Raw genomic sequence first — 23,010 nt, forward strand, 5'->3', positions numbered from 1 at the left:
ATTTGGGGAGTGGGGGGAAGGGGGTTGGGGTGATGGGGGGGAAAATGGCAGCTCACTTGGAAAATACAGTGACACCTTTAGAGTCCTTCCACCAGTCGAGCTAAAACAAAGACGGGTGGCTCAGGGTTTTTGTGTTTGGTTGGTATGAGTGATTGGGGAATAATAAATATGGGTGGTGGTTAAGATTTGGAAAACTGCGTGACTCAAATTGTTGAAATGCTTTTAGAAATGTTGCATTGCCATTTTTTCCTTCCTGATTCCAATTCTGATACCTGAACTTGTGCATAGGCTGCTACCAAACGCAGATCCAATACCATTGGGTAAAAAAATTAAATACATTTAAAAAATAAATTAACAGAAAATATAAAAATTGGCTGATACCAAGTACTGATCTGATACCATTGCGTAACAAAAAAATAAAAATAAAAAAAATAAAATGCCTGATACCAAGTACTGATCTAATACCATTGCATAAAAAAACAACAACAAAACCCCTCCACAATAATAGAAAATATAAAAATCAGCTGATACCAAGTACCGATCTGATACCATTGCATTAAAAAAAAAAAAAATAAAATAAAAAAATAGAAAATATAAAAATTGGCTGATACCACGTACTGCTCTGATACCATAGCGTAAAAAAAAAAAAAAAGTAAATAAATAACAGAAAATATAAAAAATATCTGATATCAAGTACCGATCTGATACCATTGCGTTAAAAAATAAATAAATAAATAAATTAATTAATTAATAGAAAATATAAAAATTGGCTAATACCAAATACTGATCTGATACCATTGCATAAAAAAAGTAAAGAAAAAATTTAATAGCTGTATACTACTGACCCTGTATGGATAAGAAATGATTGCTATCTGTTGTGGCATGGTTCAGGTTAAACTCTGAAACATACAGATTATGAATGCCATAGAACATTCTTTTATCCAATTTAAAATATTGCCAAATTCCTGACATTTTGGTAATGGCTAACGTTATGCTATTTACTGGAAATTCTTTGTTGTTGCTCTGAAAACAGTAGTTGCCTGTGGCTACACAGGGCAACCTGCTGTGTAGGCTAGTGTTTTAGAGCAGGGAAGGAAATTAGTTTCCGGGGAAACTGCTGTTTCATCCGAGTGTGAAACTACTTTACAGTATATTAATAAAGTATGTGGTATTGGATCGGCGTACAGACTTGCAATTTGCCGATACACAATCTAGAATTTTAGGCAGTATCAGAGGTATTTGCTATACTGTTAATGATATCAGAACAACTCAAATGGAATTGCTAAGACAGAAATAGGGTTAAAGATATTATTTCTACAGTCTTTACTTTAATAATTTGAAGACCTTCATAATGGTTTGAATAAAATTGCATGTGTGTGTTGAAGCTGGCAGATTGGTATGGCGACTGCAATGACCTTGGCAGAGTTTATAATGAGGGTTTCCCTCTTGCTCTCTGTGGGTAAACAAGCCTGTGGTTGAAGAGACAGAAATGCCACAAATGAGCAGGAAGTCTGTTCACTCGCTCTCCAGAGCAGGGGGCTTAAATGCCTGCAGCTATCTACGGATGCTACAAGCAGCCAATTTAGCAGGAGAGGAGGAAGAGAGGAGGGATGACCTCTGCCTTCATTTACTCCTTCAGAGAGATGAAGAGAGGGAGTGAGGGATCAGATGGGAGGGGGGAAGAAAAGGCAAGGGCTGAGTAATGGGGAAGACACTTCCAATACTTCAAAGAAAGAGAGAGACGGAGGTGGGGTGGGGGGGTGGGGGAGGGAGAGAGTCTGTACATGTTCTGTTGTCAATGTGTCTTGTAAACTTGAGCAGGAATGCATAATGGAGGTCTAAATGAGAGTGAACTGTCAGCTTGAAAGGGAAAAAGAAGATACAGAGGGGCAGGGAGGTCAGGGTAGAAAAGAGGACAGCGAATATTATTTCTTCTAGCTGACAGGTAATGGTGAATATTGGGATATTTTGAGGATTATCATATAGAAAAATCAAGCTGAGCCACCTTTGTTTTAGTCTGGTGAGGGCCAAAGGCTTACTGTTGAAAAAAAATCTATTTCTAAATCTGACTGGGACAAATTAGGTTCTTTTGTTTTAAATTTCAAATCTAAAATAAAATTAACATTGTCAAGCTTTTAGCTGCATTAGGTCAACCTCATGCAGGTGTGCAAAAGCCAGCGAGGTGTATTTATAACCACTTTAAAGAGCCAAGAGTGGACAGCGCCAGGGATAGCTACACCCCTGGGGCTAAGTTGCCCACGCTAGGTACAGTTTGCAGCCACCACATACAGTATAGTGGCTCAACATTCATCCTATCAATGGGGCAGTGGACAACACACTGTATAGCCTGCCTTTTAAATGCAAAGTTGAAAAAGCTGCCCTGAAAAAAGAAAATGTTAGGCAGAGGTGAAACATCAAGAGCATTTTTTTTTTCACCCATTCTGCAAAGCCGTCATTTTATGTCGCAGTGGAAGGGAATGGTGTGCCGCAGCAAGCAGACAGTGCAGTGTAATCGTAGCATGTACAAATGTGGTGATAAAAATGTAAGAAGCAGCAAGCAGATGTATATGAGTCTCCATTTCAGCAGCCAACGTATAGTGCAAGAGAGCATAATGTCGGGGAAGAAAAGGAATATTACATTTCTCAGAAGTGCGTTTAAGTCTCTGCAGTTCAGTTCTCAATATTCAATGCTCAACCATTCGATAAAACAAACAGTCTCAGGCGTAACACACACGCGCCACACACACACACACAATTTCATCTTTCTTCATATTCTAGCTGTCCTCGCGTTTATCACATGAACACACACATGTGCGTCTCCTGATAAAATCTCAAATAACACAGGAATAAGGGTGCGATGCAATTACATTCACCAACCATTGAGATGAAAAACCGCTCATGGATACATTTTCAATTATTCAGGGAATACATTTCAGTCGGTGCTCAGATGCTGGGAAAACTTATTATATAATCAATACACTCTATAATGCCATTAATATTTGATGCCACAAAAGTGCTTCCTGTCTCCTTGGGCTCCCGGCCAATGGTGTCTGGGTGCTGCAGTCAAATAGGACGAGCCTTACCCGCCTACAGAAAGGAACGGGAGTAAACATTTGTTTTCCTCTAACAGTCGAAAAATACCAAAGGCACAGGCAGCTTTCTTTTAGATTCACTGTATATGAAGTCTTTCTTTCATAATATGCACAAAGATGTCTCTCCTTCTTTAGAGCCCTATGTCGCAAACTAAAATCTAAATGGCCAAGGAGTTTGTGTATTCCTCTCCTGTCCTTTTCACTTTCGTCACTCCTTTGCTGCTTCCACACCATAAAACCACCACTTTATATTGCTGGCCTGGTGCAGGCCTCCCTCCCCCTTCTCTTACAGAGCTTAGACAATCAATTTACCCTGACTTGGCCAGGATAGATGGAGGCTGTAGAGACTGCGGAGTAGACAGTATGCTGCAGGATCTCTCCACTGATAGACACACTGCCTGGCAGCTACAAAATGGAGCCAGCATGCAACCATCTGACTTGTTAGACTTCGCCTCACCATCTTGCTTTAGATATTATTAGTGATTTCCTTTTGCCTTATGCATCTTATCTTTATTTTTAACATTATTTGGCTTGTTCGAATGAGAAAACATCACTGTATTCTGATTTATTGTCAGATATGGATACTTTAAAACACATTAATACATCCAAATATACGGACAGTTTGTGCCATGTGTGCTGCCAGAAAGCAGCCGCCACACCTGATGCTGCTTAACTCAGAGTCAAACTCCCCTGTCTTTTCACCAAAGTGATACTGAATCGGAGTTACTGATACTGAATTGGCGTTCCTATCAAACTGACTGAAACACAAAGAGATTAATACGACTTTACTATCTCAGCTTCTCGGCCAGTCAAGTTCTCTGTAATGCTCTCTGCGCTATTGATTTATATTTTTCTCTCTCCTCTGCCTTTCTTCCTGGGCGTCTTTTTCCCTCTCTCTGTCTCTCCCTCACACCGTCTCTCCACCTCCACCAGCATCTTCCGAGCTCTGAAATGTCCTGCAGGTCAGACGGATGCTGGGCTGGATCAATCAGGGAAAAGTAATCTGGGACGCCTCATGCACGCAAGCACACACACAGACACATCACAGATACTCAACGACACACACACCCCTCCTCTGTTGCACTCTGGCCTGCCTGCCTCCAGTCTTATCGATCTGCATCTACTTTACCAAATGGATTCCTCTCGTCTTCTATCCTCCTCCACCTCTTTTCTCTCTGTGTGACTTGGAATAATAAATGTTCCAGACTGCGCAAGATGTGTACGTAAGCAATTTTTCATTTAACTTTGGCTTGACTCCCCCCCTTCTCTTCTTTCTCTTTTGTGATGTTTCAGTCTTCCAGTGGAATCGATGCAGCTTTCCCACACACTCCCTCCCAACCCATGGGTAATCGGCACATACTCGCGTAGGTCAGAGTTCAGGAGATGACAGGATACAGTCAATTGCCGAGGGGTATGTCAGACAGGATCTATATAATAACCTCAAGGATTATATTTTACAGACAATTATAGGATAAGTCTGTGGGCAAAGATTCTTATTATCAGATGTTGAATATCAGGATGTATTGCTCAGTTTCACTTATTTCTGAAGGCTACACTGTCTGGCACAACAAAGGTGTTCATAACCAGAGTGATGCAACCTTTTCTACTCTATTCACATTTACTTGGCTTAATTATCTTTATCTAAAAACTTTTTCTCAAAAACTATTTCATGCTGCATCGTGGGCAGTCAAAAGACAGACCATACTTCAAGGACAATGACTGAGGACCTGCAGTGCTCCATACGCAGTAACATTCTCACAGACAAAATACACACACACACACACACACACACACACACACACACACACACACACACACCACAGCCTCCTTTGCTCAGCCAAACTGTAGGCGGAACTGGAGCCATTTGTCCACTGGCTGAATCCCAACTCTGCACCAACGCATGCAGAAAATTGGTGAGCATCTTGACTCTGGAGATGACACTTCAATTTGTGCAGCTCCAGTGACTGGTGCTCTGCAGTTCCTCCCTTGTGGGGGTGTGAGATCAGCTGGACACCTGCCTAGCTGTTTGGCTGAAGCCTGGAGCACGGGGACTGGGCCTTGGAATTGAAGGCCTGGCCTTGCCTGTCAGCCCAAGTCCCTGTCCCTCGGCCCCAGCCCTAGCCTGGCCTCTCAGGTCCTCATCACAGCTCCCCTAGTTTCACTTTTGTGCCAGGAGCAGTCCCTCGCTTGATGCCCCTGACCCCTATTTCTCTATCCAATCCTCAGCTGCAAGTCAACGCGGCGCCATCATCCCAACAGCAATCTTCCCTTGAACAGAATCAAATCCCCATCAACAGCTTGCCAGCCTTTGTTCCAGCTCTAGCTGCTGCAGCCAGCATCCCGGCTCCCAGCTCCGTCAAATCAGCAAGATGTCTCTGCTGTGCATCGCTGTCTGTCCTGCTGTAATCCCTGGGTGTGACGGATGGGAGTGATCACTGTTGAAGCCCTCAGCTAGGACATTTTGTTGGATTAAAGAGGCTAAATCATCGTCTCATCCACTACATGAGATTCTATCCTTAATTAAATGTCATTAATGTGGTTAGAGGTTTTAGTGGAGATGGTATCTATCCAACATGTAGGGCCTATTCAGTGAGTATTAACTTGTTTCTGTGAATGGTGCGCACAAAAGGCACATAATAAATAATAAGAAAGGGGTAAAAACAAGGCAAAGCCTGCCAGCCTACAGTAGGATGACATCACATGTCATTTAACATGATATAAAAGGATCCCAACCAAGTAATCAGAACCTGTACTTAAGTAAAAGCAGCAATATCACAGTGTAGAAATACTCTTTTCAAGCCCTACATTCAAATTCCTACTTAAAGGAACACTCTGCCAGTATGTGCAGATAAATGGTGTTAAGGTGCCCCCTGTGCTGGCAACTCCGGGGGGTTCCCTGCAGTCCGCAAGCCAAAATCTGTTATCAATGACGCAAAATGACGCATTTCACGTCATCTGGCCGATTCCTGCTCATGACATAGGCAGGGAGTTCCCTGAGCTGGTAGCATGGAGGGCGCCTTAAACCCATTTATCTGCACCCATTGGGCACAACTATTCCTTTAGGTAATGATCAAAAGTATTAGCATCAAAATATACTTAAAGTATAAAAAGTAGAAGTACTCATTACGCATAATGGCCCATTTCAGAATCATATACTATTAGATTATAATTATTGATGCATTAATGTGTCTCTTTAATGTTGCAGCTGGTAAAGGTGGGGCTAATTTTAATTACTCTATATACTGCTGGGTGGCTTAACCTATAATGATATATTATAACTACGGCCGTCAGTGGATTAAAATTGAATTGTGATTATTTAATAGCCATTAATCGCATTATTGTCCGTAGTTAACTCGCAAATAATCTGCTCTAAATGTATTTTAAAGGGATATTTTTTAAGTTTTTAATACTTGTATGAACATGGGAGTGGACAAATATGCTTTCCTCATGCAAAAGTATGTTGATTATTATTGCAACAATCTAAAATAATGACAAATACTGTCCAGAATATTCTCCGGAATAACCTCAAACGTACTGCATGCTAACAAAATATGTTGAAAGCATGCCATGGCAAACTCGAGCCCAACAAGCAACAACAGATGGACACATTGACCTGAACTAACATTACTTAGTAATACTAACACAATGTAGTGTCGAATTTTACACTTGTAAGCTTCACTAAACATCCCCTGTTTTTTTTTAAGCGGCTCAATGTACACCGGCGGTAACTCAATTCACAGACAGTAAATGCAAATAACTTGGGTCTTGCCGAGAGAATGACATGGCAGGGCTTTGTAGCTGCACTTGCCATTCAAAAGATGCCTTTCTTTATTCATTGCTGCTAACGGAGGTTTATTTCTGCTTTCCATCCATAACTTTACAGCTGCATCACTTCCTGATTTCCGAAACAGGTGGGCTGGGTCATAATTACAGAAAGCACATGCCTTAATCTTGAGTCAAAAAAAATAAAATTAGTGGCATTAAAAGGAATTTGCGTTAACTTGTTATTGACACATTAACTTTGACAGCCCTAATTATAACCTATTATTTGATTTGTATTTTGTATTAATAATCTAAATTTGCAAAGTAGCTAGTAACTAAAGCTTTAAAACAAACACGGTTAAGTACAAAGTTCAATATTTACCTCTGAAATGAATTGGCGTAAAAGCAGAGAATAGCATAAATTGGAACTACTTCAGTAAAGTACAGCACTTAAGTAAATGTACTTAGTTACATTGCTCCACTGCCAATAGGGCGTGTCCTCTACCTCCCTGTCTTCCTTTTTCATAGCATCAAAGTCATGTTGTCATGTGAGATCTACCCTAACCCACTGTGACTACTCTCTGAATAAATATTAGTGACACTGCAGCAGAGTGTACAGCCCTGCGAGGACACAAACCTGCACTACCCTGGATTGCATTTCAGGGAAATAGCTTGTGTTTCCATGCAGTGCTCATTTCCGCGTCGAGCTGAAGTTGCTTTTAGCCGGGCTGGGACGGAGGATAGAGGACGCAGAAACAGACAGTGAGGCAGTGAGAGCAAGCAGGCTGATCCATCTGAGTCAGCACCATGTGTCATGAGCGAGGACACCACCTCCACAAGTAGCTGGCAGGTGAATGCGGCCGCGCACCTGTGCGGGCAACCAGCCATTGTAGCGGAGCTGTCTCCTATCTTTAGCAAAAAGCACTAAAATACACCAGCGAGTACGTAAACAAACATATGCAAACATGCACACAGGCTCGACTCGACTACCCAGCTATACAGCGTTACTGTGCCCACCTGCATGTATCAGGTCAGAAATAAGCAATTCAGCAGTGTCATGCTATTGCAACCAACTAGAAAATACATTCCTCGCTTGCTCAAGCCTACAGTCACGCTTGTTGTATGTATTAAAAAAGGCCTTGAAAAACAAGATAACTGGCTAAAGCAACTTCTTCTAAGAATATTCTCCCTGGGCAACTGAATAAGAAACTTGTAAACTTCTCTGAAAGAACTCAATTTTCTGTATAATTCACAGTAGGAGTTCTAATTAAAACTGGTTTGAGGCTGGAAGTGGTAATATTGGCTTTGTTGAACAGGTATTTAAAAAGCTATAAACAGCCTGGAGGTATACGATAAGAACAAAACCTACAGCACAGCACTTACACCGAGAACAAGGGAGAGAGGAGAACACTAGCCCGGTTGCAAAGCAGAGGCAGAGCTCTTCCTAATCTAATCACTGTTTCCCCCATCAGCTGCATCTCAGACACAGCCTGCTAGTGCGTGTGTGTGTGTGTGTGTGTAGTGTGTGTGTGTCTGCCTTGCAGCAAAGGCATAGAGCTAAATCACACAGACACAAACCGACCGTTGTACTCGAGAATTCATTCCACAGCCTTGGGTACTGTGTGAGGGTGTGGCTGAGTGTATGTCAGTGTGCGAATGTGTGTGTGTGTGTGAGTATGCGCGTCTTGCTAATCTGGTTATTGATTCAGCGCTGAACCGGAGCTCATATAATCAAATAGCTGCGAGGGAAAAGGACAGCCGTCCGTCATCTGTCTTAATGAGTAAACAGTTTGATGGAGGCAATGAATAACTCGAAAGTACATGTAGATGTAGCAGAGGTTACCACATCGCTGATAGACAGACAAGCTAAAATGGGTATATCTATCATCTGGCATAATCTCTTGGCAGCCTTCTTCCTGTGCTGAGTGACATTATGAAATATCAAATTACTTCATTCGTAGTTTCACTTTTCGGTCCTTGGTGTCATTTGAATATTCAGCTACATTAATCACCCTGTAACACAGATTTCTTTGTGCTCTCTGAATATGCTGTCACTGGCGCAATAGCTTAACTATTTCAGTCACTTTGCAAATGCTATAAAGTTGCTTTGTACTAGTCATTACACAATCAATTTGGAGTTTGACTTGCGAATTTATAGCGAGCCCATCTTCTGTGAAAATCTAATCTCAGTGTAACTTGATGTGAGAGTGGTGCAATTTAGAGATGGCTTCTGCTGCAGCAGGAAGGGAGGAGAGTGAGACACAAAAGCCTAAATGTATACGGGCGCAGCTAACAGACGAGGCCCGCCGGCACACCAGCTACACCATTAAGTGCGGTGTGCATTCAAACGAGCAGATTAATCCCCCCTACTGCTGTACAGTGCGGAGTAATTGAAAAATGCCCACAGGAGACTATCTTTGCACATATACTGTAGCATGTGCCAGGGAGGCAACATATAGAAGGCGGTGGCTGATTGCCATAGAAAATTATACAACGCCGTTTTACTCTGACAGCATGTGCTGGAGAGCCGTGCAGCCGGGAGATAGCATGCATCTATCTCGTGTTTTCTCTCTCTCCCCCTTTTCTTTTCTCTTTCTGACTTTTTCCTCTCTCTATCTCCCAATATCAACTTGACAGGTGCTGCTCATGCCTGCTGCTGACGTTTATCAGCCTTGATAAGCATCGTATATCACATTCCCTCCGTTTCCCTCCAGTTACACTGTACGGGAAGGACGGCATTCCTGTCGATTGGGAGGGAATATGCATTGACCGTGAGAATCCATATTCCTGTTGGAACAAACGCCTCCATTATCAGAATTACTATCTCAAACTGGGGGCCTGATAATTGCCAGTGGATGTAGCTGGTTGGCTATCTCTGGTCTCTCATGTGCTACGTTGGAAAAGGCAAACCAAACCTTTGACTGACGAGAAAATAGTCAGGTTTTATCTACCTCTGTGTCTATATTGTCTCTCAATAATTCATGAGGAGATAGCTTTCCTTTTTAGATGAAGTGTGTCAGCTCCAGCATTATGATCTTTACATACAGTGGCCATGAAGTAATGACCACAGCTGACTTGTAGATGGACCCTCTCCATTCCATCTCCTCTGGCTGTGTGCTTTTCCATTTCCTTGGTACACTGCAAAGAGCACGATCAGCCTTTTTCTGTCCCTTTGTTAGTATTGCTATTGATGAGATAAGGCAGGCTAGAAGCTGTCGTGTGGGATGCTGTGTTTGTAGGTCCTAATGTGTCTATTACCAACCACAATGGTGCCATTTTGTAGCATGTTCAGTTGCATGTTCAATCTATAATTCATCTGGCTACAGAAATACATAAATGTTTAATATGTCAGAGGCGGTGAGGACTGTCGAAAGTGTGACCTTGAAACGTCCTTTAAACATCACACAGCAACAGCGCTGGGGCCAGTTAAGCTGCCAAAGCCAAACAACAGGCAACATCGTACACACACACACACACACACACACACACACACACTCACACACACAGCCTGTCTGCCTGCTGATGCTTTCCGCTGCTTTCTGTTCTCTTTTTTCCTGGGATGCAAAATGCAGATGAGACGAGTCAGCCGCTTGTGCACAGTCTCAGGAGAAACTGCCACTCAAATCCAAACATCTGTATGAATACCAAAACACACACGGTACAGTGGAGGATGAGAGGAAGAGAGGGAGGGAGGAAGGAAGGGAGAGGGAGAGAAAGAAGTCGAGGGAGAGAAGGGATCGAGAAAGAATGAGCAGTAAAGTAGCTAAGAAAGCCAGTGTTCCTCTCTCCTTCTGTATCTTTGACTGAACAAAGAGCTATATACACATGAATACCTCTTTCCTCCCACTGTATTTTCCATCGGGATATTTATTCTGAAAAGCAGCGATGCACAACAAGGGCTCGGTCCTGTGTTTGCTAGTGGGCTGAGGCGCTAACACTCCCCAGCTGATTATGTGTCTGTCTGTAGCAGTTTGAGCTGCTGCCAAAGGAATTAGGTCTAGTATTTGTGAATGCTGCTCCCCTCACAGCAGAATGCCTTGCCATGCCTCTCAGATTTCTAGCTTTTTAAAAAGAGAGGAAAAAAAAAAACATTTTAAATAAATGAAGGAAATCGCTGTGGAAGCCTATTAAATTTTCAACGTGACCGTTTTGTGAGTCTTCATGTGTGTTTAGGCTTCACACAAAAGGAATATTTAAAAACCAAAGCGTGCTAATTGGGACAGAGATTGTTACAGCAGCTTCTTATTCAAACAGGCTTTTGGCTCATTAACTGCTTCCATCCAGCTTTTGTTTAAAGGAAAGTGGAAAAGACATTTAAAGACAATAAAATATTTTGCGATATTTATACAGACACTGTACCACCAAAATACTGATAGACTGCATAATGCGCTCGTGCAAAATATGCCAAAGCAGTGGCAAAACCTCTTACTCAAGTGTGAGGGCAAAAAATAAAAAATGACTCTGCCTGCCTCAGCTACAGTATGAAAGTAGTGTCATGTCACATACAAATCAAATCTTTACTTTGTAGCAGCAGCTTTATTTTTATCCACCAGTCGACCACGTATATTTAATTATAGATGGAGTTTATCATATTTGTGTCAGGCAGTATAGAAATATTTTTGCACTTCTTAAAATTGAATTTAACTAATTTCCTTTTAGGTGTTTTATTAAACCTTGAATTTTCAAACTAGTTTAAATACTGTTTTATTGTTAACATAACTGTACTGAGGGAGGACCTGGCAGCTTTCAAGGGAAATTTTAATTCTTTGGGTTTCTTGACAAGTTGAGTTTCTACTTAATCATAAAAAATAAAGATTAAAAAAGCTTCTGTACAGCCTCGCAGAAATTCCTTAGTTATGCCTCCCAAAACAAATCTAATCCAAGAAGCGTCTTCAACTTATATCTCTGGCTAACATAACTAAAACCTTTTGTCTAAAGTACCCCACTCTAAACCTCATTACGAAGTGGGGCCAAAGTTAATGCAGGAAACATGAAATTACAGCTGACTGATTGGTGTCTATTTATCTCAGCTGCGACTGATCCTTTTTTACGCCCCTGACTAGGTCTGACCTAAAGTTAGAGGGGAAGTGTACAGTGTGACACACACCTGACACACATGAACACACACTCAACATGAACTGTACGTGCACCCACATAAATATTAATTAACAACTACATACATGAACTATAGTACGAACACAAACACATAGTGACTACGTTTACATGCAACTAATATTCCGAATGTGACAGTATTATGAATTTGATAAGGGTCATGTAAACAGCATATTCTATTTGGATATACCACAGTAGGTCTTATTCTGAACGTAGCGTTTTCCGATTTAGACATGTTGTTTATGCCGATTTGTCTTGGTCTTAGAATTTTTTGGATTTCTACACAGTAAATTTGGAATATCCCTCTCAACAGGGGTTTTTCCAATAGTTTGTGTCAAATGGCCTCGTGCCTGTTTACGGTCAGCTCTGTGCGTTGTCATGGACATGATGTACATACACCAACATACAGAGCCAACAGCTTGCAAGGCTGAAGGGTAGAGACAAATGCCGAAAAGAAAATCCTGCATTTCTGGTCAGTAGAAGAAACACACCTACTTTTAAACATTATGAAAGACTTGGGATATCAACATTCTTTTGGATATGCGCAAATATCACATCCCCAATCTTTTCAAGAGGGTGTTGAAGGAATGAAAGAGGAAGGCTGTGCTCACACGGTCACATACGTTCGCCACTGATGAAAAGTTTTGAGAAATATGTTGACGCAAAGGAGCAATATGAAACAAGCAGCTCCACCTATTCCACTTTTCCCTATTTTGATGTAATAAACCCCAGCATATTTTAACATCAACACAAACCTGTGTGAATATGCTAACAGTGGCCGGCTGGAAAATTTTAACATATGGCCCAACCCTACGTTGTGGGCTTCACAATGTCATACATACTACAATGACTTCTATAGAAAACTGCATGGCATGATTTTAAACTGTGTGTAGATGCTTCCACATATTCTATTATACACTTCTGGGGAAATTTTATTGAGGTATGTAGTACACAGCAAGCCTAAAAGAAATTTTGTCTTTTTGGAATAAACTGAATATTCTGTTCATGTAAACATAGTCAATGTGACCATTTGACTTCTCACCATTCTGTAGTTAATTACAGGTAGTGAAAAAAACAAACAGCTTCAACCTCTGAGAGAGACCAATCAAACAGCATGTAACAGCCAGCATATTTTAACATCAACCACAAACCTATACACACTAAATACAAAGGATAGGAATGCTACATGCTCTCTGCTTTGCTGGTGTTTACCTCTTGTCCCTCAACAAAGTCAATTTAAGGCATTCTTACACTGCATGCAGAGAAACGACACACAACCAGCCACAAACAGCAAGTCAAATCCACTACATACATTATTCAGCTCCACCCAAATGGATGTTTTTCTCCTGCTCAGTAAACCAATCACAAATGATCAAATTACCCATGCACTATTTTAAAAACTCTTCCTACAAGTAAATAAGCACTCTGGGGCCAGGAGAGCTCCTTAAAGGAGGTAAAACCAGGATGCTCAGATTTTGTTATTCTGTGATGAAGATCTCAACAGAGCACTGGTCTGGGTGGTCTGCCTCAGATTGTTAGCTGTTAGTTTATCACAGGAGGTGTCAAATGGTCAAGGGATGATCTGGTTTTTTAAAGAATTTATTTCACAGCAGATAATTGTTCAAGGATTGGAGTAAACAAGACGAAAAGAGGAACAGTTTTAGAAACATGAAATATCTGAATGTTTCTACTAGCACCACGCAAAAAGGTCTGTTCATCTACACATATGATGACACACCCACCTACAGTAAATCATTGTAAGCTCATGTGTGAGCATAGGAACACAGCAGAGAAGATTAAGAGCCAATTGTTCCTGTGTCCGAACCACTTTTCATCCCCCCTCTCTCACTCTATCTATTTGCTTGGTGTTTAATCAGGCTCTAGTTAAACACGTCACTCTGCATCTGGACACACGTCAGTCGACCCTCTGATGCACACACTCGCTCACACACTGACATACGGAGCCGATAACGCTGACATACGAAACACATCACAGGCCATCGTGTAATCTGATTAACAAAATAATATTTCTGTTACCTCAGTTTTCTATCTGTTAGCTCATCATCCATCATTTCTCACGTGGTGTGTGTGAATTATGTTCATCTGACTACATATCCAAGCACGTATCCTTATCTTATGTCTCTCTGATCTTCAGTTACATTTAAATCACTGAGCACACACTCGGTCAGTGCACTGTAGCTAATAAATTCCTCACACACCCCACCCTATTAGCATTGATGTGTAACCTTGGAGCTCATGGTGTTCTGCCTGAGGGTAATAGAGCCACTGTATGTTTGTGTGTATGTGTGAGTGAGTGTGAGTGTGTGTGTGTGTGTGTGTGTGTGTGTGTGTGTGAAACGATGGCCTGTCTCTAGCCCAGGTCCCCCACTGGTTCCCATCAGGAGGTATCATGGTGCAATCTCATATCTAATGCCTCCAATACTGATGAACATTCGACTTTCTCACTCCCACTATCGCTGCTCCTTTTCATCCTCCTTTCCTCCACCCTCTGTACATTTCACCACCATCCCAATCTATGTACACGGCATGAACTATATACACTATTTCTCTGCGTTCACGCCCATCTTCTCACATTGTCAATCATGTTTTGCTGCCAGGCCCCTCCATCTATGCACATACACCAGGCTGCTAGCCATGAGTGTCCAGGGAGACGGCATGCCAGCTAGCGTCACTAGCCTAGTCACCAAACAGGGAGGTTGCCTTCGTTTCAATTAGCATTTTGATTGCATCCGATGGAGACAGGCCAGCACGCAAACAATCAAACATTTACTTGCCGACAAATGAATAACGTCCACTGTTCTTCATGTAAATACAAAAGTGAGTCAGTCCACTTTGTGCATGGTAAGACTCTGAAAACAGATGGCTGCGTTGAGAATGCTAAATAATGGTATTTACTCCAACAGTGGTGACGCAGTATCGGCAATGAAATAAAACTCTGTCTTATATGACAGGTGAAAACGACAGGAGGGGAAAAATATGGCCGCTAGTTTTCTTAGTCAACCTCTCACTCTGTCGCCTGGGTGTGATGGATGAATGGGTAAATGGATGCAAAGTTAAAGTGAGTCTGAGGAAGCTGAGCAAAGCAGATTACTTATAGGTTATTATGATTTCTCTCATGTCGACACCCACTCACACAGCCAAACACATAATTGAGAATACACAGTCATGTTCACACACACTCACATGAGCAGTGGGTTAGAGCATGCACAGCATTACAATCTATTGTAATTCAGGCGTGCGTGCAACTCCAATACACCTACTCCATCTTTCTCCTGCTCTGGCACAACTTATGGAAAACACAAACTCGCAGTGTGTACACAAGCAGCGTGACGGATAACATGTCTACTCGTATAATTAACAAGGACTACTTTGCATACATGAATATAAAATCCCCCAAAAGTCCAGTTCCCCTACCATCTTACAGTACATTCAGCATCAACAATGTGCATTCCATCTCTGCTGCAGTACTATACGCAGGTAAATATTTCAGAGTGGTGCAAAGGCAGGAAAAGGGGGGGACACCTACAGCCCTGACTTCAATATAAAATGGGTGCTGTTCCCCGATTTAACCCTTCCCTCCCTCCGCTCCTCTCCCCATCCTTCCTTACCTCTACTCCTGCCTCCACACCTCTCCTATTAGCATGATATCTGGCTCCGTCCCTCCATCTGTCCCCCGCCTCCATTCCTCATCCGGCCCACAAAACCTCGTCAGTCTAACCCCCCGCTGTATTCCCTGTATGAAGGAACTTAACATTCTGCACAGCAAATAGTTTAATAGTATCACTGCATTGCCTCAGCTGAAACCCTGTGGGTAATGATAGTATATCTACAACTACAACCTGCTCTAGCCACTGTAGGCTGCCCAAAATGAAACGATGGTTAACAATGCACAGTGGAGTATAGTGGCAGGCTGCCTGTAGCCTTCTTCCTTACCATCTTAAACCCATTCCACTCCATTTGGGAGACGCCGGCCGTTGTCTCACGCTCTCTCTCCTCACACAACAGCTACAGCAACGCCTCAGCAAAGAAAATCCCCTATCTCTCACTCTCTTCCTGTCTTCTCTGTCACTGTCTCCTTATTTCTCTCACTCTGTGTCTGCCTCTGAGTCTTAGCGGCGAGCAGGGAGCAGCATACTAGAGGCGTACGGAGAGAGCATCCCTTCTTCCACTGATGCTGAGAGGAGAATGGTGAGCTTGGATGAGAGAGTGCTGGGCTGCAGCAAGCCTTCCCTCCCTCCCTCCCTCCCTCCCTCTCGCCGCCCTCCCCTCCTTCCCACAGCCACCCGCCCAGTCGCCTGCTCAGCTGGAAGGTCAGAGCCCGCCCACTCCCCCCTCCCCACCTCTCTTCCACAGTCCGTGATTGGCTTCTTGGCTTGCCCGTCAGCCCCCGGCCTCACCTCCCCCTCCCCCGGTGTTAACACCTTCGCTCTCTGGCTGGCTCCGAGCCCTCGACGGCACACGCCAACCTCAGCCTGGTTTGGCAGAGAAAAGGCTTTCTGAATCCCAGCAAAGCAATCAATCGCTGCTGAGGTCTGTGCTTGAGTGAGCCGGGCAGAGCAGCGCGGAGCAGAGCTCTGGGAGAGTGATTGCAGCCTCAGGCACTATGGTAATAGGATGCCTGCGCAGCACTGTGTATATAAATTAGCTATTACTGGGTGCATGTTAAAATCCCCTGTACATTTACATGACTATGTATACAGACTATCTCATCCTCTCTAACTCCCTGTCGCTTCCTCTTACACACACAAACACAATTTTCAGACATACACTCAGGACTTACAGCTTTTGTCTTACAATATACTACACCATTTTTTATTTCCACCTCCTCTAAAGGCGACTAAATTAAAAACACAGAATTTGCCAAAAAAAATAAATAGTGTGCTGTGTTGATAACTTGGTGTTTGAATGTGATATGAGACGCACACACACGCTTGTGCAGTCACAGCACACACCTGCCCGTACAGGTGTAGCCTATGGATGCGATGTAGTTAACTCTTTCTAAATTATGTATCTGTAGTAAATCAATATGTGTGCTGGAGGCAAGACAAATCAGTACGGTGCTACCTGTCTGCCTGCTGCGGCACCGTATATGAGTACATTAAAGCAATGCAACATACAGGTACGATATAGAAAACCCTGTGTCCTGTGGTATCTACTCACCATGACCATTCTTGTGTCAGTGCTGTTGCGTGTTACGGTCGGTAACGGCAGCCTCGGAGGACAAACTGTAAAAAGCCGGTGAAGTCAGCGAGGAGAATGGGATGGAGTAACGGCAGCGTGCCGGAGAGGATGAATGAACCGACGTAGTGAGTCTCGCGGAGCCAAAAACTAAACAGAGCGAAGCCGTGGGTGTGGAAGAGCTGCAGCCCTGTCCCGTGGAAGACGAGACAAAAACGCTCACTTTAAAAAAAATTAACACACAACAACGCGACGAGAAAGGAGAATCCACTCAAAGAGAGAAAACACCTCGCTACCTTTCCACCAAAAAAAAAAAAAAAAACCATTTATGGATAGTCCAGTCACCTCGCGCGCGCTCTCCCATTGGCTGGGGAGGTGCCGACGGGGCGGTGCGCTGCGCTCGCGGATGCGAGTGAAGGAGGCAGGAGGCTCGTGCGGTCCTCGACGTGGTGGGGAGTATGCGGAGAGGGGGACGCTAAAGCAGTTTAAGGTGACTTTATGCTCGTGACTGCACATAATTACCCGTCACCTGACTGCGTGTAATTACGCACACAGGCAGTGTACGCTTTAACACGCGCACGAGGGCTTATAGTTTTTAACCGCCTTTATATGCGTCCCTCCTTTGTCATTAAGCTCGTATAGGAAACAGGGTATCTGCATTGTTGCTGCAGTGTTTGTACTGCCTGTTGTTAGACCTGTGTAGGAAAACAGGAGCAGCACTTCTCTTTTCTTCCTCAAACAAAGGGATGGTGCTTTCAGGGTTACACCAAAAATACTCTCAAAGCAGTTGCTCCTTTTTTAATTTTGTAAACTGCTATACCAACAATATGCAGCTAGGCACCTGCTCATATATTAATCATACCATCAAATCAACACTCCTTGATATTACACCCAACATACTGATTATACTTGTCACTACACTTCACAGATAATATATATCTAGGCAAATTCATAAAAGCACATTCTCCATGCCCTGCAGCAAACCTGCCACAGGTTGATTTGGTCCCGTTGGCCCCTATCTCATGCACACAAGAAGAGGGAGCTCTTGCTTCCTTTAACACAGTCATCTGGCAGGCAGCAGCACTTGGCTATACCTTCACACCTACATACATTTACCCACACACATGCGTACGCTCAGAATGCACACACTGAAACGCATGTTGGCCCACACCACACTCAATAAGCACACATGAGCCTATTCATGTGCACACACACACACACACACACACACACACACAATATACACACTGTCACAAATGCTCCAGCACATCCAGGCACCTTATGCTGTAAGTAGAAACATGGAGCCTCGTGTGTCTGACTTTGCAAACAATTGCTCTGACACTGGTAATTTATTCACTTTCTTCGCCACAAGAGATCAAAACATCATTCGATCACATGATCATGATGTTTCCTTTGTGTTCAACGCAGCAATAAGAGGTAGTCAGCAAGTCTTATTCACATGCTGGTTTGTTCCAATTAGCATTCAGCTGCAGAAGGCTTGACAGTAACTAGTGGATATCCATTTAGCTCAAAGAGATTTCAAGACCTGTTTGACACAGGATCACACTTTATGTAGACAGACCATTGACAAGTAGTGTAGTCATGATACTAGAATTTCTAATTTAGACATAATACCTTGAAAAATATTGTTACCACAAGAAAAAAATATACCGAGGGCATACATTTTTTAATTTCTATTAAAAGATAAAACTGTAGTATAGGGGAAGGTCAGGGTTGAGGGAGGATCAACAGTTGCAGGTGTAAATGCTGTGTTGCTTCTTTATGTCTGTTACTGTCTTTGTCATAACAGTGGAGCCGTGCTGTGTGAGGTATGATGTTATTAAGAGAAGGTCAGACAGTTTTTCTTTCAATTTTTTATGCTCTGTTTGTTAATTGAACTGTCTATCATTGCCCTGATATCTACATGTGTTGTGATACTGACAGCAGTTATTTGTTAATGTATACCTGTGAGTTGTGTTGAAAATGAAATGACTTAGTGTACTATACAGTGGTGTGAGGTAACAATGGTGACAATGGGCCCCAGTGCACGCCATTATGAGTGGCCCATTACGCCCTAGTTACAAGTTATGAAGCGCGCGCGCACACACACACACACACACACACACACACACACACACAGTTTTTGGTGTATGTATATTTTAGCAACAGTTTGTCTTACTGCCGCTTTTATGTTACATCCACGTGCAGATACTTGATATTGGACACATTAACATACATATTACACAGCAATCATCATAACATATCTGTATAAGACAAATCTACAAAAGAAAATAGGAAATTATTGGTTTAACTTGGTAGTTATTATTGGTAAATTATAGTTTTTTAAATAGTTTATGTAGAATAAGTTTATAATTTGTTATAGATTGACACTGTTTTACAAAACCAGAAAACCATGATGGAGATGGGTTTGCCTTATTTAGGGCATGTATGGAAAATAGCACCATTTTTGTTTTAATGTGAGTTCTTCTTTGAATACGGGCGTATTTTCAGGTGGCAGTCGTGCCCCTCCACCCCACGGGCTCCAGTGCAACCGCACTGCCTGCCTGTCTATATTTACGCCCCTGATACTATAGTATAGGACCATAAAACTATACAGTAATTTTGCTGTTCTCTGCTACGAAAGAAATATAAGAAAGAAAGGAAAAGAAAAGTTGCTGGCTATAACACAACAACAACGACTTTTCTGTCCTTGGTTAGTATCAGAAAACAGCAGAATGACTGTAGTAAACACTAGTAAATATTAACGGAGCGTGAGAAAGCGCAGCTGGTATTTGTGTGTTGATACTGTGTAAAATGAGTATTAAAACCAAATCAAATATTCAGAGTTGATACATATCAATAAATCACTATTTTTGACAACACTATTGGCAAATGATGACAATGTCTCACAGAAAGAGTTTACACAATATTGAGAACAGTATGAAAGCTAGAAAATGTGACTGAGATATTTGTGGTTTCTCAGATGTAAAGATTTGCTGCCTTTCTTTAGGTTTTGGATTGTTGATGGGACAAAACAATTTCTAGACGGAGAATTGTGATTGGTACTTTTCACTTTTCTGACATTTTATGACTCAACAAATGATAATAAAGAAAAACAAAGATAAAGCTATCATGATAATACTTGTTAGCTGCAGCCCGACTGGCAACATTGACATTACTAGCTGTCCCATCATAGCAGCAAACTTATATTCAAGTCTCCAACAAATCATCTAGTTCCAGTATGAAGTGTTTGAATCCTATAGCTCAGTGATGCTCTCTGTACCTCAGTAAAGGCTCTCTTGTCACACACACAGTGCACAACCCACATTGTGAATATACTAAACAGCATGTACCACACTCTACACTTACATTACAGTATGTATTCAAACATATGAATTCTGAATGTCAGCCACACACTCACGAAGCTACACAAATGAGCTCCCAAATGAGCACACTGGAAGAATAATGTATGGAAAGCGGGAAAAACAGGAAGAAGTGTTAGGAATGATAACGCCTGCTCTGGCAGACAAAAAGGGAGCGGTGAACTAAAGCTCCCCAGTCTCTCCACTTCACCCCTGACCTCTCCACCTGTCTGGTTAGCTACAGCGAGCTAGCTAGCCTAGCGGAACCATGTGCCTGACATACTAATGAGAGTCCTCACTACGCCTTCAATTAAGCCTTAGCTGTAGTGAGGTGCACATGCGCACACACACACATACACTCACACACACACACTCACACACTCACATGGGAAGACGGGCTGAACAAGCTGGCTATTGTTTCAGATAGAATAGAATATGCTGGCACTCGCAGTCTGGAGATTTGTACTGATCATACTGTATATGACACAACAGAGGAAGAGTAATGTAGAATGAAACACAAAGAAAATGGATCAAAATAGAAGTGCATCTTTGTCTGTGTCCCTTTGTTACGAGCCTTCGTATATTTTCCACCAAAGAGCAGAAGGAAGCGAAATTTGCAGCTGAATAGTGCAGGCAACAAACCCACAGTTTCCTGTCCATCTTTGATCCTCCTGCTCCGACCTTTGAATTTAATAAAGGCTTTGGGTTGGACCTGGAAAAAAAGCTTTCTCCACTTCACTGCCTCTAATATTCTCCTCCCCATCATGTTTTTTTTTTTTTTATTGTTGCTTTCTTAATTCCCTGCTGTAAAAAATGGACAGTCAGATCCATGGCAATAACTGAATCACAAATCACACCGCTGTCTCTGTATGCAGTCAACTTTTAACTGTTGATGTTTAGAGGCAGTAAAATGTGTGGGGAAAATAGAGGGTGATCATTTCCCTATTTCATAAAGGACAGCATTTTGAGGTTGTTTTCTCCCTCTGTAATATGATCCAAATAACCTTTTCTCTAAATGAGAATGCGATTTGAAAGTGAAAATAGTCTCTCACAGTTGACTTGCTCGGCTTGTCGTTTCACTAAATTGCTCTACAGGACCATGATTTTATAAAGCAATGAAAGTGACTGCCCCTACTCAGTAAATTAGCTATAAACACAATCTGCTCTTTGGAGTGCATTGTTTTGCCGAGAGTGTGTGTGCGGGTCTGTGTGTGTGTGTAGTTATGATATACAGACTCATACCAAAGATGGAACCGTGTTGCTGCCATGTCCTAGTTAAGGGTACACACTGTGCATTATAATAATGTGTATGGACAGATGGAGGGAGTGGTTGAGATAGTCTATCAAGGGCATCCACGCTGAGACGTTAGAAATATTGCAGTGTCACTTATTATCTTTTAGAGTTTATGTCTGTGTGTGAATAAAACGCAATATAGCGCTTAATAAATGTAAAAATGCCAATGTAGTAATTAAGGGTAATGACTTAAAAAGACTACTCTTTCCTAATGACGTCCCCATTTTGTCAGACTTTGCACAAAAAAAAGTGCACAGCGTTGATTGGATGCATTATTTGGCCTTTTAGATGATGACTGATGCTAAATAGTTTTTGAGGAGGCAAATTATATTTCTTTCCTCTTGCAAAGTTTTGAAAGTTAAAAAGCTTTTGTGGCTTTAACCCAGGAGGGCCAGCCATACTTGTCAGCAACCAGAAACCCCATCTCACTGATTGGCTCTGGCTCACATCCATAAACACACACACATTCATGCGCAACCGACTCCATACACACACAAACATGTGCAAGCACAGGCATACGTACCCGCCACCGCACAGAGAAAAACACACACTTTGATTCATGACGTGCGTCACAGTCTGACAGTGTGACTGCTGTGGAACTGGAGCTTTAAGGGCTGGACCCCAGAAGTGCGCTTCAGCCTGTGCGTCCAGGCTGCTAATTCGGAAAGCAGAGAGCTGACTAATTGTCATGAACTCCTCCTGCCCTCCATCCTCCACCCTAAACTCCTCCTAGTCACAGACCGTAATGGATTAATGCAGCCTGGTGTATCCTTCCTTAGTCACTCTGATTCTCCTGCACAACCCCACGATGCCATATCTCTGCCACGCCCTGCAGAACGTTTGTTTTTGTTGACTCTCCAGGACTGAATGGAGCACAGTACTGTACATACACACAATACACTCTGCCAGCAGCCAGCACGTATTCTTCTGATAACAAGAGTGAAAGAGCAGGCAAAGAATACACAGTATAGCAGGTTTGAATATGCAGCGTGCAGACGGTGATAATTGTGGGTGCTCTCGCTTTGAGTCTTGTTAACTGTCAGACGCAGTGTTTCAACACCTGTCTTATGTTTCACTCTGCATAATAAGACTTCTATTTAAAGGAGGAGAAGTGAAGATGCCAGCAGAGGTGTTACCTCAAAGTGCTGGAAGAAAATACCTTGATTATTAACAAGAGAAGGAAAAACTT

At 42.4% G+C, this 23,010-nt stretch overlaps 1 protein-coding gene across 6 annotated transcripts in view; it reads right to left on the reverse strand.

The window, feature by feature from the left end:
• elavl4 (ELAV like neuron-specific RNA binding protein 4) overlaps window positions 1–23,010 on the reverse strand; it is a 106,145-nt gene that overhangs the window by 66,264 nt on the left and 16,871 nt on the right. The window contains exon 1 of one of the 6 annotated variants that reach the window (XM_049587383.1): window positions 17,148–17,428. The exons of 4 other annotated variants lie outside the window; for them this stretch is intronic. In XM_049587383.1, the coding sequence (XP_049443340.1) occupies window positions 17,148–17,156 (9 nt within the window). In that variant the 5' untranslated portion in view covers window positions 17,157–17,428. Of the gene's footprint in view, window positions 1–15,920; window positions 16,184–17,147; window positions 17,429–23,010 lie in introns of those variants that run through there. One more of the 6 variants, XM_049587382.1, reaches the window with a different exon arrangement.

This window comes from Epinephelus fuscoguttatus, linkage group LG10 (genome assembly GCF_011397635.1).
Source record: "Epinephelus fuscoguttatus linkage group LG10, E.fuscoguttatus.final_Chr_v1".
Taxonomy (NCBI): domain Eukaryota; kingdom Metazoa; phylum Chordata; class Actinopteri; order Perciformes; family Serranidae; genus Epinephelus; species Epinephelus fuscoguttatus.